Source organism: Fulmarus glacialis, unplaced genomic scaffold (genome assembly GCF_000690835.1).
Source record: "Fulmarus glacialis isolate BGI_N327 unplaced genomic scaffold, ASM69083v1 scaffold9156, whole genome shotgun sequence".
Taxonomy (NCBI): domain Eukaryota; kingdom Metazoa; phylum Chordata; class Aves; order Procellariiformes; family Procellariidae; genus Fulmarus; species Fulmarus glacialis.
The window spans coordinates 1-17113 of record NW_009216200.1 but is presented as its reverse complement, the minus strand read 5'-3'; the positions used below and the strand labels follow the sequence as shown (position 1 = coordinate 17113).

Here is a 17113-nt window from a genome sequence, read left to right as displayed (position 1 = left end):
TTACCCCGTGGTATCAGCTGATGCAGAGAGCTCTCTGCGCACCTGCTTTTTGCTCACAGTAAGTAAAAGATGGGTAGGTAGCTTTCACGTACAATGGCCTCTCTTGGCTGCCGTCAGCCCCGTCCCTGAGGGGCGAGCCAGGCCCAACCGCACGTGCTGTGGGCTGGGTGGTGTACCTGTTTGTGTGCGAGCCATTGCTCCGAATAAACACTTTTATATTGCCTTGTTCACTACAGAAGGGGCTGTTTTTAAATTAATACTTGAGTGACCAGTGTAAGCAATATGTCATATTTTGTACATACAGGAGTGTTGTTCAGTTTCAGGAAGTCACAATAAATACCACAGACAGCTATGTTTGTGTGCCAGGGAAGTGCTAGAGATGGTACATCTTCTTTTAAAGGTCTACCCTTGTTCAGCTTTTTTGTTCTCGTCCCTCTCCCTTCTCCCTTTTAAAAGCTATGGCTGAGAAAATTGTTTCCTGGGTTTTAATTTTTTTTTTTTTTTTTTTAAAAGGGAAGGAATAAGATGGTCCTTCATGAGTAAATTATTCATACAAGGCACTGATGTTAGAGCAGTGCGTATTTGTTTCTCTAAGGCAATGGACAGTTCTGCTGTACACCGGAAGCAGTCAGGAACAAAAAGGATGATGTTTATTTTGAGAAGAATGGGAAAGGGAAAATTGCATATTAAGGAGAAAAAAAAAAAGGCTTGAATGTAGTCCATAGAAGAAGGAAGATGATTAACGCGTGAATGCTGTTCATAGATTCCTTCTGTGGAAGACAGTGTCTTGAAAACAAAAACAAAGAATGGCAATGGAGAATAAGGCTTTCCAGTATTAAGCAGCTGCTGGTTACAAGAAGTGTTACCACTCCAGTGCTGGTTTTAAGGGAGCCGATGCTGGCTGTTAGCTCTAAGGTACTTCTGAAAATACAGAAAGACAAAGTTGTGTTAAAAAGAAAGCGTTTACATTTCAAGGCTCTTCAGATACGGTGATACATTTCCTGATGTGACTTCAGAAAATGAAGCGCTGGTAACACACTGAGTGTTAATGGTGCAAGCAATGTACAAGGAAGCTGAATTCGCCTTTTTATTTATTAGTGGGTGTCTGTAGTGCAATAATGTTCAATAACTGAACATTAAAATCAATGTCTTGTTAGTTTGTAAACCCTGAGATGTGCATGAAGCATCGTTACAATAATTGGCCTATATGTAGATGCAAACTTTCTCTGTTGAATTTTCTCTTTCAGTTTTAATAAACTAGTTTCCAACCTGTTTTAAAATGAAGGGGGGGGGGGGGGGGTATTTTACTTGATACATGCTTAATACTGATGTATTAATAAATCAGTATTAGAACAGATTCAAAGTGAATTATAGACTTATTATTGAGTAATTATATAACAGAGCTCAAACTTGTGACATACGCAGAAAATGTGTCAGCTTAAACTTTTAAAAAAAAAGAAATAAAGCTTGTTATGTTTCAGTTTTCAGACCAGTGTTTGGAATAAGAATTATTCTTCTGTTTAGGGCTGTGATTTGTAGGAGCTTTGCTGGAAACTAGCCAGTATAGCATAGCAGGTTAGTTGTATTTAAAAGTGCCTTATTGTAAGGTATTGTTTGTTTGCTCTGTAATACACACTTTTATCCATAAAATAGTAAAAAAATAAATGGGAGAATAAATTTTTTTTTTGCTCTCAGCAAATCTCAAAGTAGCAGTTTTATGTTCTAAGAAGGATAAGTAAAGCTAGCCAGAGATTTATCAAATGTTTCAAATTATAAAATGTCTTTATATAAAATCATAAATCTAAAAAGCAAGAACTGGTTTTTTTTCTAGAACTGTGGGAATTATTTTATGGTATTTTTCACAATAAAGATATTTATGATGACAAGAAAGCACTGCAGCGTATTTGTCTGCCCTTCTTTCCTCATCCTGCTCTCCAAGTTTGAAGTTAGAGCTGTGCAGAAATGCAGTAAAAGGCTACCAAAACGCTGGCGTGGGGGCTAAATAAACATTTCTTAAGCAGCTAGTGCACAAGTTGTCAGGCTTTAAGAAGTACGGTACAGAGTGAAGCAGCATTTGGATACTTCACACTTGGGTTCCAAAACTTAGTTTTCCTCCTGTTAGGCCGGATGCGGCTAGTTCCTGCCTGCGGGTGCAGCCCCCTCTCCTGCGGCTGAGCAGGTAGCAGGAGCGCGGCGACGTGTTGTATTGAAGGGGGAGGACGAGGTTTGGCGAGCTGTCCCGGAGCGGCACCTGGCTGTCTTCCGGGGGCTGGGGCAGAAGGGAATCGCAGCCAGTCTTTCCGGATAGCAGCCCGTCCCAGGAAAGCCTCTGGCCCCTCGCTTGCTGGGAGACGAGGGGAGAGGAGGAATCCCCTCTGCCTCTCTCCTGAGGCTGGAACTTAGCCAGCAGCTCTGGGGAGAGAGGGTGGGTGGCTGAGGGCACGTGGGACCTGTAAGATGAGCGTGTAGCCTGTGATTTCTAGGCGATGATGAAAAGTACTTCTGAAGAGAGTAAACTGATCTTTTGTTTATTATTTTATTTATTCTTAATCCAGTAAATGTTCCAATGGGGCTGACAAAAGTACCAAACTTGGAAGGCAGGTGAGAAGTTGTTGAGCCTGCAGAAGTTACTTATGCCGCAGGTCTTTCAGCTAGACTTGAAGGCCAGCTGAAGAGAGCAAGAGGCAGTGCCGCTCTGCAGAGGCAGAGTCCGTAGGAGGCTGGAGCAGAAACCGCTTCGTGGGCCTCTGAGCAGACTGTGCCCTCAAAGTAGTCCAGTGGAGCTTGAACTCCATCGGTGACTTCACCGAAGAAAGCATCAATTCATACACAATGCCAGGAAGCACCACCGAGGGCTCAATCTACTCGCCGATGTAACCCCTGCGCAACATAAGAAATGAAGCAGTCGTATCCATGGCGTCTATAAAGATGACAATCCTACCTGAAGTCATCCACAGCGTGTATACATGCCTGAATGACAATGTAAGCGAGCTCCTTATCAGTCATCAAAACGTGCGTGTTTTCTTAACCTCTTCTGTAGGAACTCTTAATTTTTAGGAGTTCTTGGTTGGAAGCAAGTTACTGTACACATTGGCTTGTGTGTGTATACAGTGGCGAAGGGGATGGATGCATACACAGCTGGTGAGAGTGAAGGTGTCAGAGTTCAAAATTCCATGGCCTGCAGCTGCCAAATGTGTGAAAGTGACAACAGAAGGTGAGACGAGATGTTTGGGGGGTGGTTGGAAGCACGGGCTTCTTGAAGAGGCCAGGTTTTATGTGGGATTCCTTAGCGCGGCTTCCCAGTGTCTGTCTTTGGAAACCCGTGGCCTTCCTGTCAGCTAGGAGCACTTCAGACTTTCTTGACCTCAGAAAAGCACAGCAGTAAGAGGTGCAGTTACGGTCTAGGGGCAGATTCCTGAAATCGCAGCTCTGCGAGGATTGGGGAAGGAGGTGCAGCAAGAGTGCCGGGTCGGTTTTTGAGCAGTTGTGTGGTTGGTGGTGTTTTTTTATTCAAGCTCATAGCTGTAAGCTCCCTCCCATCCTCTGCTTGGTAGCATAAGAGCTGTCCTTGGCAGGGTACTTAGCAACAACTGAAAACATGAGTGTGTTATCAACATTCTTCTCATACTAAATCCAAAACACAGCACTAGGAAGAAATTTAACTCTATCCCAGCCAAAACCAGGACTAACTAAGGAGAGGAGGGAGACACGATGTGCAAAGACAGGAGAAGCTACAGGTAGAGTCACAGCTGAGCAGCTGTTTGTCAGGGCTTAAAATATTGCCAAGTTCTGGCAGTTTTCAGAGCACTAGGGAGTGGTGTATCTCTTGCATCATCTTCCTGAATGTGAAGAATTTTTCCATGGGCAAAACATACTTCCCTACTGTAAGTAGGGAAACTCTGACCTGTAACTGCAAGACTCGGTGTGCTTTAGAGAATGCCAGACGCTTGCTGTAGGATAGCTCATGTTAAAGGTGGTAAAGAATTGAAAACATGGTGTTATTATACAACATGATATGAGAGGTAAATCATAGCAGAATGGCAGCGTGCCTCATGCATTTGAATGAGTAGTTAAAACTACAGGCCCTGACAAACACCGCTGCTAAAAGGTGTTGTTACATACATATGGACGAAAAGAACATTCACATTTTAGAGTAGATACATTACACTAAAGGAGGAGTGAGTCAACTTGACCATGTGTCATCAGTCTGTTAAATACCTGGAAGTGGAAGTTAAAAACAGAGTCAATACGACAAGTCAACTGAAAGGAGCCATGTTTGAAAGCTGGCTTCTCAGAACCGAACTTGTGGACAAAAACATGACCCTGCTGAAAGTGCCTTTGCTCTTAGGCCCGTAAGGGAGAAGTTTTGGTTGTTTCTCTTTCACCTGCACCATTCTGTGCTGAAAGGGAAGGATCTGCAAGCAAAGAGAGTCTCTCTTCAAGAAGTCTAACAACAGTCGAGTTTGTACTACCGGAATGTCTGCCACCACCCTTTCACAAGGTGCAAATCTGTCTACTTGCTCTGCTGGGCAACGTCTACATACTGCTCAATCGCACTGTGCGATGCTGGGAAACTCTGACCTGACGGTACAGTATCTACAGTATCCTTGGAGATGAAGCACCTCAAAGGTGTAGAGAGACCAAGCACTTTCAGGCCTGCAATTTTATGTATATTCATCTGTATAGAACCATTATCTCTTGCAAAGGAAGAAAATAATTATCTGATAATAAAAGGTCAGCAACCATGTAACTAATTACATGATTTCATTTATGTGTTTTTCATGCATGTCTTTATGTTAAAAAAAAAGGTGAGTGCAGCATTGATTCAATTTTTAAGCCATTAATATAAATAATTTCTATATTTAGCAAAAGGCACTTCAAAAACAATCTATGCCTCTATATTTTACAATTGTCAGAGCCCAAAATCTGGTCCAGAGTGACACACTGATGACTGGAGAAAGCTAGTTATGATGTGATATGCTTTTCAAGATTTCTGGCAATGTGTGATGGGAAGCTGCCAGAGTGCTTCATTCAAAAGCGTGCAGATTCAAAGGTGCAAGAACCAAGACCTCCATCAGCAGAGAGAGATTTAGGTTCAGCAATACTGGCTATGGCTGTAACTGTGTGGCTCCTGCCTTCGGGAGAGGAATTCACAAACCAAATTGAGACTTTCAGCGCACAGTTGGCTGAGAAGTGTCAGAAGGAGCTGCTGGGACATGCGTCTGACATTCAGAATGAAATCACAGCTAACACGAGTGATGTCTTGAGACTGTCCTCTTACATGATAGCCTCACTGTGGGCCGTGGGAGATGTGAGGTCCTCAACCTCTCTGCTTCACAAGGATTTGAATCCGTGTATCTCGAGAGAGCATTTGAATGAGGCTCAGGAGAAGATGTGGGCACAAAAGTGATATTCACCACACCAGTGCAGAAGTGTGAGCGAAGGGAGCAGCTTTGAGTCTCCTGCCCCCCGAAGGAGGGAGCAGGGCACGGGCTTCCCACTGCTGCAGGGCCCCTTTCACCAGTCTGCGTTACGTAGCCACCTGAGCCAATGCTTGAAGTGTGTCAGGAGCCGAGACCAGACTTCAAGGTGGTGTACAAGGAGTGCTCCCCTCATGGCAACAAAGGAGTCAATACGTCACTCTAAAAGTAGCTGCTAAATATAGATGCTAGAGAAAACAATGCATGCTGGATGGCAGCCCGCTGTCATGCTGGGAAACAGACTACCCCTTACATGGCACTATGCGATGTACTAGAGACATGACGCTGGATTAAACCATTTGAGGATTTGGTCTAATGTAATAAAAGATACTGTTACCCCATCAACAAATGTGTCAGGACTTCCACTCACATTTTCCTCTGTGTGTTTAAATCCAGACTTTAAACAAAGGAATAAATCATAACGACAAAGCATATGCAGGAAAGAAGAAACCATCTATCTAGCTTGGAAAGGTAAAGTCTTGGTGTGAAGGCAAGTGCTTGATTTAGGAGAAAGGTTAAAATGAACCTTACTGAGAAATATTTTCAATACTAAAGCTCTGGCTCGTCAACAATACTGCACTAATGTCTGGTCTGTTCATTTTCTGTTAAACTTACTTACTAGTTGATATTAAGAAGAGTAGGACCCAGAAAAGACACTGTAATAGTAATCTGAATATAAGCTGTATAAACTCTTCATTTGAACAGTTCAAATATTACTTTGCTTATGTACTGATTTGAACCAGGTTTTGGTAAAACTCCTATAATCCAGGATGGTTTTTCTTCGCTTTCATAGGTCAGAGCTCACAGACTGGAAACTAGACATAAGTTCTCACCCTACAGCAGATTCCTAGTTTTGACCATTGCTGACCCAGCACAAACACTTTCTTCAATTAAAGACATTTGAGAACTTGCTGCAATTTTTTTTGCCTTGGATCTATTAACCAAGCATTTAACGGTTATCGTGTAATACAAAATAGGAGAATAGAAGATAACTATTTTTTCTCCAGTGGCACCTTTAATATTTTGTACAACATATACAATCTGTTGCTTTAATATTAAAAAATATAATGATATACTAATAAAGTGCTGCTTTAAAGAGATCTTTGAAAAGTAGTTAATACATTTGCCGTGCCTCTTTGTTTTATAAACCAATACACCCTTTCAAAAAAGAGCTTTCCTTCAAAATATTATTAGGCAGGAAAAAGAAAGGCTGTAAAACATTTTTTACAAATAGATACAACACCGTAGAAAATGGCATGAAACCTTTTAAATCTTCAAATATCTCCAGCAAATTACATTTCTAAGAAATTATATTCTAATCATTTAAGTAAGCTCAAGGAAATAGTATTTAAAGAGGTATTTCTTTTTCAAAGCCTGTAGAAGTAATCCAAATTTAAAAAGAACAGGATGCTACAGATAAAATGAACAAGAAATCAGTGCATAAATTATCCACATTTATACTGCGTAACAGAAATTTCCTGCACAGATCATAATTAAAGAGAACTAAGGTTTCTTAAAAAACCTTTAACTTCTGGCTTAAAAAAAGGTTTCCATTGTACGCTTCAAGCACAATATTCCAAGACAGATCAATGTGAAATGCTGCTGCAGAGTAAAGCATCAGGATGGAAGTATAAGATTAAAAAAAAGCCAAAGAGAAAAGCAGCAAGCAGTTGACTAATGATCTTTTTTTCTCTGATACAGAGTATCAGTTGTTTCCTTGTTACACATTGAATTTATGGTAACGGTGCATATACATCTGCTAAGTCAATTATAAGTCCATCTATATGGTATAAAAATACTAACTTTAAAAAGTTCTATGTTCAAATATGTTCGACTTGCTGCCTGATATCCTGAAGTAATTATGTTCGAGAACAAGCGTAACAAAACAGATACTGCAGTGAAATGGCATCGCTCAAGAGAACTGAAATTAGTATTAACTGATTATTGCTATTGGGTTACACAGGAAATAATATTTCATTGGGTACTTCATACAAAGAAAATGCCCACAACAGATCTTTTAAAATCCATATGTGACGTGTTAAAACTGTTCAAAATGCATAAAGGTAATATAATGAAAAACATATAAACATGTAAAAAAATTTTTGCATGTCTCATAGTACTAAGACTTGAAAAATGTCAGCAAAGCATGATTTTAAATACCTCCTCTTACAGTAAGAAATTTTAAATAACCAACGCTTGAGGACAATGACAGTATATACAAAATATGCTCCATTTTTCTTATTATTTATTCAATTATTGCTGGTATGGAAATATTATGCAACTCACAATGGATTCACCGACTTAGTGCAAATTACCTTATCTTTTATAATTACAAGCATCTGGACTGACAGACTGCATTAAACTGTTCTTACAAGAATTTGTGGTCACATCCAATGTATTTTGAAACCAGCACAGCCTAAGCAACAGAGGATGTATTTAAGGCACTAGGTTTCAGTTTAATAAACAAATTTCCTACTTTCAAATATGTGTATTGCAAGAACTTTTCACTGCCAATTTTTGTGGGATCAAATTATCAGTAGCCCATTAGAGCAATAGGTTTGTGAGTACATATTTAGAAAATTACAGGAGACACCACTGACAATCAAAATTACTCAAGTATTTTATTAGTTTATTTTAAATTCTAAACAGAATTATGATAATCAAAACTGAGTGGAAACAGCTTTCAGGTACTGACCTTCTGATACAATGTATGCTGGTTGGAAAATAATCTTAACCAAAAAACATAATGGAATTTTATGACATACTATTTAAGTGACCAAAAGGAGCCTAAGAATCAAAAATGATTCTTTTAAATTAGTAAGACTGCAGCAATCCTGCATAATCAATGAAAAATCACACTCCTTGCTTTAGTAAGCTTCAAAGTTGACTTAGATTCATGGGGTCTAAATTACACAAGCTATTTTTTTATGTAGTATCTTTGCTATGGTGAGATTTTTTCTTGTGACCACAGCATTTCTCCAGGGACAAAACTATGGACGTATAACCAAAATGCTTTATTTTTAAATACATCAGCTTAATGCATGTAATATGCACAAAACACTTTTCATGTACGTATTGAATGTGTGTGTCCTCCTCCAGGCTGGCACAATATATCTTTCGAGAGTTGAATAAACACATTGTTCTTTATATTCTAAAATCCTCGGGGCAAACTGTCTTTTAGAGAAGGAAAAGAAAACCAAAGAAATTAGGAAAGCTGCTCTATACTGGTTAAAAAAAAAAATCAAGTACCTGTGGATTTCTCTCTTCTGTTTTTGTATTTAATTTAAAACTTTTTAAATAACACTACAAGTTATAAAATAGCTGACTTCATATTAAAAACTGTTACAAATAGTGCCAACAGTCGTAACTTCCATTCAGTCTTTCGCAGAAGACTACTGGGTTGTCACCATCGCTTTTTACAGGCTGTGCTAAAGTTCATCGTGCTTAAGACCTGTAAACAAAGGAAAAATAAATTATAAAAAACAATTATATAAAGACTTAATGACTAGTTTTGTGAAATGTGGAGAAAACCGTTTACTTTCCATTTACTGCTAGTCAGTCAGTTCAGCAACATGAACTTCATTTTTAGAGCCTTGCTAAAAGTTGACCATAAGCTTTCACAAAGGATAAAAACTACTACGAATTCTTTGTAATGAAAAGTGAATTTGTTCCCTGACTCAGGTCTTTGAAATATTTATCATCTGCTAAGTTTTTTCTTCAACCTTGAGAGCTGAGATGACCTTTTTGTGTTTCACATTACTCCAAGCATTCAAGTCTTATTGGAAGTCCTGTAAGAGTGGGTTTTTTTCTCATGCTATTTAACTAACTCTGTTTAGAACAATTTTAGTAAAAAAACCAAAACAAAACAACAAAACCAAAATCTATCTGTAAACTAAAACACCATTTATATTGTCATTTCTTTTTTTTTTCCCCTAGGTACACTATATATTAACCAAGCATAGCATTGTAGTAGAGTAATTATGAAAGCCTCCTGCCATATCCTGCTGTAAGATCACGTTTTCCATTCTTTCTAACTTTGCCAATCCATAATAATAATTGTTTACATGTCAGGTGTCTGCTACATCAAATTTATTTTAGTGTATTCTGACACCATGAGTTAGGAAAAATACACCTGTTTGTCCATGACAGCGTTCTGTTAATTTCTAATTTGGGAACGTGTAGCGTTCCCACGTGTTGCGGCAAAGATTTGAACTGGTGCAAATATGCCTGTTGCTGTTCCTGTGAAACACTCCCCAAACTTGGCCGTGCAATAACATATTAGAAAGGAGCAGCTCAGAGCAGCTCAGGAGACCTCCCAGGACATCCTACCTACGTTTCCCAGTGACTCCAGTCTAGAAAGACTCCCAGTTTCTCTGTTCTCAGTTCCCCTCCCTTCTGGCCTGGGCAAGGCTGCGAAGAAAGCTGCCGACATGCACCTGGGTTTCGGTAGCTGTCGGGTGGAGCGTACAGGGACACAGAGCTACAGGAAAGGAAATGGGACCGGAGACCGAGACTGGCGGGGAAACCTGTAAACTACAGTCTGACAAGAGAGAGAGCAACATGGAAATTTCTGGAAAGGATGAGTAAAGCCTGAAAGGGAGGGGAGCACAAGCAGCCAGGCCCGGCGACCACGGCTGCAAATCTGGGCAGTATGGAGAAAGTGAAGGAGACCGTTCTGCTCAGTCAGGTGCGAAAAGGCCCCGCGTAGACAAGCCCAGAGTGAGAGATGCTGAGACAAACAGCACTTGCCGAACTGGCACATTTCAGCTGTAACATTTATCTTGACGGTTCCGTGTTCGGCAGTTCTTAGTTGGGAGGGAAGGAGGCTTTTAACCTTACTAAGATATTCTTATGTACAGCTTTTGTCCTTTATTTTTTAAGTCTCTCACATTTTGTATTTTGAATATGCACTGTCTCTATAGGATTGAGAAGTTAGAAAAGCAATGTAAAATAAAAAAATTAATGCTAGAAAATTAAATGGCAAGTGGCTTTCAAGCAAATTTTAAGCTGAAAAGGTAATTAAGAAAAGATAAGTAAGCAATACCTTACTACTGAATTAATATAGGTGATTGACACTGAGGACTCGAATTAATTGAGAAAGTTTTTGTGAACTAATGAATTAATAGAGACTCAGTAACCTACTGCTTAACAGACTACACTGAATTAAAAGGCATTAGCTTTAGATTCTCTAAGTGAAGTCTAAGCTAATGTACTTTATTTAATATTTGTGGCTCAAATCATGTGGAACAGTTGGTTGTGTTTGAACTCTACGAATAGGACACTGCCAACAATTTTCTTGTAGATTTTGGCATGAAACAGAAGATTTTATCCTCTTAGTGTAACTCCTACGTAAAGAAGCATCATGCGACTCTTAAAACCCACACAATTTCTCTAAGAGCAGGGAAAATTACACCAATACAATATTTGTGCCTATTGACCCCAATCTTAATTTCAACCATATTAATATTTATTTTAAAGAGTTAGCAGATGAATATGCATGTAAATTACCTTTTTGAAAGAATGATGTTCTGTTTTTCTTCTCTTTTTCGATTTCCTGTATTAACGTTCGTATCTCAGAGTCATAGTCAACCCATTCGGGAACTATCCGGGCAGCAGCCTTTAATTTTGGTTCTTTGGTTTGGGGATTGTTGCACTAAAAGTTTAAAACATACATACTAGATGTAAACAAAGTATATGTAAAAATATACCACCTCTCCAAGGAACTTTAAGTGATCTCCCCCTCAACGTCACTAAAAATAAACAGCAGAACACCAAACGTATTATTATTAAAAACTAGTTATGTAATCGTATGTTGACTAGGACAATAATCTGAATGTTTCAAAATAGTCTACAATTATTTCAAAGTGAAAAATAAGTTTAACATCAGACAGAAACTACTCAACAGCAGATCACGAATCTTGACAAGGAATTTAGAGAAGTACAGTAAAAAGTCAGTTGCGCAGAAATACCAACTTAATATTTTGCAGAGAACTGCTATTTACCGTAGATTCTAGTCACCACACCAGTTTAAATATTTGGCTAAAATTTTCATATTTTATAAATGGGGCCATCTCTCACCAGCTCACACAAATATCTCTACCCTCCAACATATTTCTTTGCTCTAAATTATTTCATACCTAAAATAATTTGTCAGCATTTAAATTTCATTGAAGGACAGCGTGCAAGGTCATTTACCTTGATATTAATTAAAAAAAAAAAATCACACAAACCAAATTATAAATAAACCCTGTTTAAATTATTTAAAACGAGATATAAAATATACATTAGCATATTGAAATTAAATCTGATATGTTTTTTATTAAGTTTGTGATGCTTCCTCTAGCATTGTCTAGAAAATATATTGATTACTTCCATAAAATAAGTGGAAATCATAATAAAAAGTGATACATGATAATGGGGATTGAAAGAAAATCTAGTAACTTAATTTCAATCTTTCTTGAATAGAGAGTACCCATGTTTAGTGCACAAAAAAGCTTATTTTAACAACTGTAAAGACACAAAGAAAACAAAACTATTTACATAATGAATATTCGCACCAGATTCCAATTGTCTGTTTTTCTTCAGAATTACAGCTCTGAAGTATCACTCACACTGCATGGGGGTTGTCAAAAAATGAGGATGGGGGAAAAATGGGATGGGGGTAATAATAACAGAGAAGAACATTTTCTCTCTCTGTTTCAATTCCCGAAGACAGACATTTTCTTCTTTCTAAATGTGGATAGTCTCCTCAGCATTATGCTTTTTAATCTCTGCTTTATCTCCAATTTATAGTGGTGAAATGGACAGAGAAACCCATGATAATATAAATCCTCTACACAGCAGGTTCTGGAGGAATCTGCTTTGTAGGAAGCACAATAGCAGCACACAATACCCAAACAGTTAGCAGTATTTCATTAGAGGTCCACTAACTTGGCTGAACATGGAAAAAAGATAAGGAAAATATATGTACAGGTGTGAAAAACCCTGATCCTATCCAGTTACAGATAGCAACATTTAATTTTCAGGTACAGTTTTCAGCTTTAACATAAGCAAATCCGGTACAGAGCAAGCAGGAGAGATCTCAGAAGAAAGGAGAAAAGTTGCTGTATTGTAGGGAACGGGAAGTAGTGTTCCAGTGCCTTCCAGCAAGGCTGCCTCCATGACATCGCATACACTTATCTCAGAAATTATAGCAAATGTTTTAATCTATAAGCCTTATTTAACTCAAAATTAACTCACCAAGTCTATTGTTTTAGCCTTTTTCTTGGATTCATCATCACACCAGGTTTCACACCAAAGCCATTCCTGAGGGAGAGACTTAATAGCTACTTGATGAATCATATTATTGGGAAGATCCTGTATAAATTTTGTGAAATCATAAATTAGCATTGAATTTAATGTAACTGGTTATCAGGCAACTACTTAAAAGTAGAATATCTTAGCCTATTACCGTTTCTGCAAATTGTTCTTACGTTTCCTTCTAAGTGCTCACCTAGTTCTTTTTCAAGTAGATTCAAACTTAGTCATGGTCATTTTGATGGCCAATTCCACCTCTCATTTCTCAAGCAACTTTTTCTTGTACTTACTTCTTTCCTTCCTTAAGCAATACTACTGTCTGATACTTATGGTTCAGATACTGCATGTCACACTACAAATACTACTGAGCAAAATTAGACTGTGTGAAATTATTAAAGCAAAACTTAACCATCTTTCCATCCCTCAAATTTGCAAAAAAAGCTCAAAAGCATATAATCCAGGATTACGCCACTACTCTAAATTTCTAAATTTAGCCACCTTCTAGGGAAATGGACTCCAGAAACATCAGCGTGAAAAGGAAAAGCTACTAAACTGCTCTTCTGGCTATCTTCCCTACTTCACTTAAAATTTCCTTTTTTTTTTTTTTTTTTTTTTTTTTAAACCTTTACTATATAGTCAAATACTCTCATCACGAAAACTCTGAATCAATATCTTGCTGAATGTAGGGAACAGCATTTACGAATGAGAAAAACTGCAGGCGGTCATACACTGCATGTACTCTGGCCATAGTTAAAAGTAACAGGTATCATTGGTAGATCCATTCGTAAGCCCCTTCACATGTGCAACCCCAACATTATATTTAAAAAATAAATGTCAGTACTCAAATAAGTACTAGTCACATCTTACTTTGCCAATTCACATTGCTAAATGTGACAGAATAAAATAGCACATACAGCTGCATTATGAAAGGCATATAATTTAATTCAAATATAGACATTACTACAGGAAAATTACATCAAATGTAAGTATACTGAGAGTCAAGACATTCAACATTAATTTAAATGCCTTCTTTTTTGAAAAACTAAAATTCTATGAATTTTTGGAAGATAAAATAAATGGTTTATCACCATCTCAATTTCAAGAGAAAAGAGATTGGTTTTCTGTTGTGCCTCTCTGACATTCTAAATGAAATCACAATTCCTGAGTTACTACAGTAACTCTCAAAGTTGTGAATTTATAAGTTTTTATATGGAGTAGAAAGTAGAAAGGCAGCTGCTAGTTCCAGGATTTAAAGTAAATGGAAGAAAATTTAAAAAAAAAAAAATCTAAAGAAAAAGTTGCTTATCTTTTCAGAAGGAAGTGATTTATCCTCAAAAACACTAAAATATCTCTGGAAGATCAAAGAGGAAACATTCATGAATCAGAAAAATAAATAACAAGAACAGATTGTTTTTACTGTCAGTGCTAAAATTCTTGTTCATTCAAAATATGTAAACTGCTGAAATGAAAGTCTTCCAGACTTTCACAAACAACATTTAAAAGTTATTCTTCAATTTGATTTACAATATGACTGTTTTCACATTTAGTCAGATAACCCACATAATTTTAAAGGGGGACTCAACTACAGCAGCATCTTTATTAGAAAATAAAATCTCAATTTAAAAATATAAAAACATTTCCTCTTAATAAAAGATTCTACTCTTACATTCCTTTCTGCTGATTTTATTCTTTAAATAAAGAAAAAGGTGGTTAATTACCTAGTTTTTAATGAATTAGTATTAGGATAAATATTGCTATTAGTGTAAGTATTTGTTTTGCCATCTTTACATAGACATTTCCATGCTTCTCTTTAAAAAAAGAACAATTAAATAGGCTGTACTGGAAATCTAGTTTTTATCATGTGTAATTTTTCTCCCTAGGAGTTCTTTACTCTCTATTTCTGGCATTTAAAATTACCTTTTTTTTTCCATGCTCTCTACTTCTATTTTGTGGTTATATTAGCATAACCATAACTACTACTCATGAAGGCAGGAGTGCTGGCAGATCAGCAAAGAGCTGAGATAGCTTCTTCTTTGAGAAGGGCAGTGAGCACTCCAGCCAGATATTTAAAATAAGAATAAAAATTTAAAAAATTCTCATAATGCATCCGTATCAGTAGATAAAAGCTCTCCAGGACTCTTGTAAAATATATTGCACTGTGGTTTCTATTTCTAGGAATGATGCTGGATTTGGTGTAAGTAGTAGCAACGAAGACAAAGTGATTCTATCAATACAGTCAGAAAGCAGATTACTATGAAAATATTACTTTGCAATATTTCCCTTTCCAAAGTAATTCCAATTCCATTCTGCCAAGATTTAGCTACCTTAATGTCTGCTCTCAGCACTGATGTGCTGAAGGAAGGGTAGCTGATACTTAAGTGGCTTTTGATTTGATCCAACAGATTTAGAAAAGATATATGCTATGAACTATTAATGCTGTCATTGAAAATATAAGAACCTCAAAATTGAAAGATACACATTGTTAATATTTTGAGAACACTAGATAATGACTATGTCTGACAAGCAGCATTATGCTGGAAGGCCTGTAACCAGCTTCTGAATCTTTAAGGCCTTTCTGAAAGACACCTTGTACATATGGGTAAGACTATGTTTGAAAAAAACAGCTAATCACATCAGGGCTCTCTAGGTGTGTGATACAGGGCCAATAATTCATTCTGTTGTCCAGAAAAGAAAGGTAAAATCTGACTATTGCTGTTATATCAGTCTTTTGCTCTTAACAGTCATACTTAAGGCTCCAACTCCTTGTCTTCAGTCTAGTTTGAGTTTGTAGTGTGGCTGTGGTTCCACTTTTCTTTGTCCAGGATCATAAGAACTGCTATTTTCATTTTTAAATTTTATTTCTGGAAAAAATGCAAGTGGCAGTAATGTATTTAGGTAGGAGAGAGAGAGAAACTCGCTTGCAGAGTAAGGGGGTGGAATGCAGGCATTGAGAGACGTGGGCTTTGCTACTCTAAGATCCCTTTACTGCTATAGGTAGGTAACAAACCTTTTGTGCTTTAGTAATTCCACAAGAAAAATTACAAAAGCAGGGACAATCTCACTTATTAAGCCTTCTGAAGTTCACCCGAAGACAGACATGAATAAAATTATTATTTATACTCAAGCAGAAATTGGATGAGCTGTATTATCAATCTTCTGCCGAGTTAAAGAGCCTCTACTACAGAAGAAAAGAATAAATTTGAGTACGTTCTGTACATCTGCAATCCACTTACATGCTTGTGATTTGCACCCCGACCTACCCCACCTAGCTTTAAAAATTGGTGGAGTTATATAAGTGAAGACTACAGTGACCCCAGGGTGACCATGTACAGCAATCGCTAGAGTGAAATGAGCTTACAAAAACTAGATTTACATTAATAGAAAAAAGGAAGAAAGAAGGAAGAGAGCTTGTTAAATAAGAATATAATTACCTTTATCAGAATATAAGATTATCATTAGAAAAACACAAATGTACATAGAACATCTACAAATAAAGGACAGCAGTGCAATACCTTTGTACTCTATGCTGTTTTTTTCCTTCTTTTTTTCATATTAAACAATTATTTAAAGTAGTAATTATTTGGTTTTCTGAACTGTGCTCATATGCACACCTGAAAATTTGCTAGAACGTCAGTAAAGGGCAAATAGTTTCAGAATTACATAACATATAGACAGAGATACAAAATGATTCCATGTATATTCAGAAAGATAAAGAAAATAAAAAATAAATTGCTTAACCCATATATACCTGATCTAGATTCGACAGACTGTTTGGATCTTGACTAAGAGCCTGGTACTGGCCCCGAAGCCTATCTCCTGCTGCAATCTTTCTGAATTTCTTAAGATCCACAACATATAAGGCACTACAAAGATAAAAAAAAGAATTAAGATTTGTGGAGTTTCACCTTCTTTTTGATAACATTAATAAAAGTAACAAGAAACCAAAAACTCTTCCTGTCCTAAAGGAATATTTTTTTAATTAAGTAGCTGAAGCTACAATAAAAGAGTGAAATCAATGTCATCAGCATTCATGCCTTATTCATCTCTTGCTGAGAATGACTATAGGGCAATTGCTTTTGAATGCCTCAGTGATCAATACCAAGACCCAGATTTTAATCAAATTCACAAACTGCACAAAAATATATAAGGAGTTATCCTACCTAATATGGTATTTCCTTTTCCCAAGATGTGATGCCCAGTATCCTGATTTCCAGAAACGGTATCCATCCATTTCTTTACGGCTGTCACAGAAAGGTGTGTATCCATAGGGAGCTCCATTTAGATCTAAATCTTGGAGTTCTTTTAGGTCACTTCTCACAACCTAAATAAAAATAAGA

The 17113-nt window shown here is 37.3% G+C and overlaps 1 protein-coding gene across 1 annotated transcript; it reads right to left on the bottom strand.

The window, feature by feature from the left end:
• Window positions 1-8713: 8713 nt before the first annotated feature.
• Window positions 8714-17024, bottom strand: LOC104077831 (UDP-glucose:glycoprotein glucosyltransferase 2-like). The gene is made up of 5 exons (XM_009579215.1): window positions 16937-17024; window positions 16525-16639; window positions 12720-12836; window positions 10989-11133; window positions 8714-8931 (listed from the first exon to the last, which is right to left on the bottom strand). The coding sequence occupies exons 1-5, from the start codon at window positions 17005-17007 to the stop codon at window positions 8909-8911; spliced, it is 471 nt and encodes a 156-aa protein (XP_009577510.1). The 5' UTR covers window positions 17008-17024; the 3' UTR covers window positions 8714-8908.
• Window positions 17025-17113: the final 89 nt, after the last annotated feature.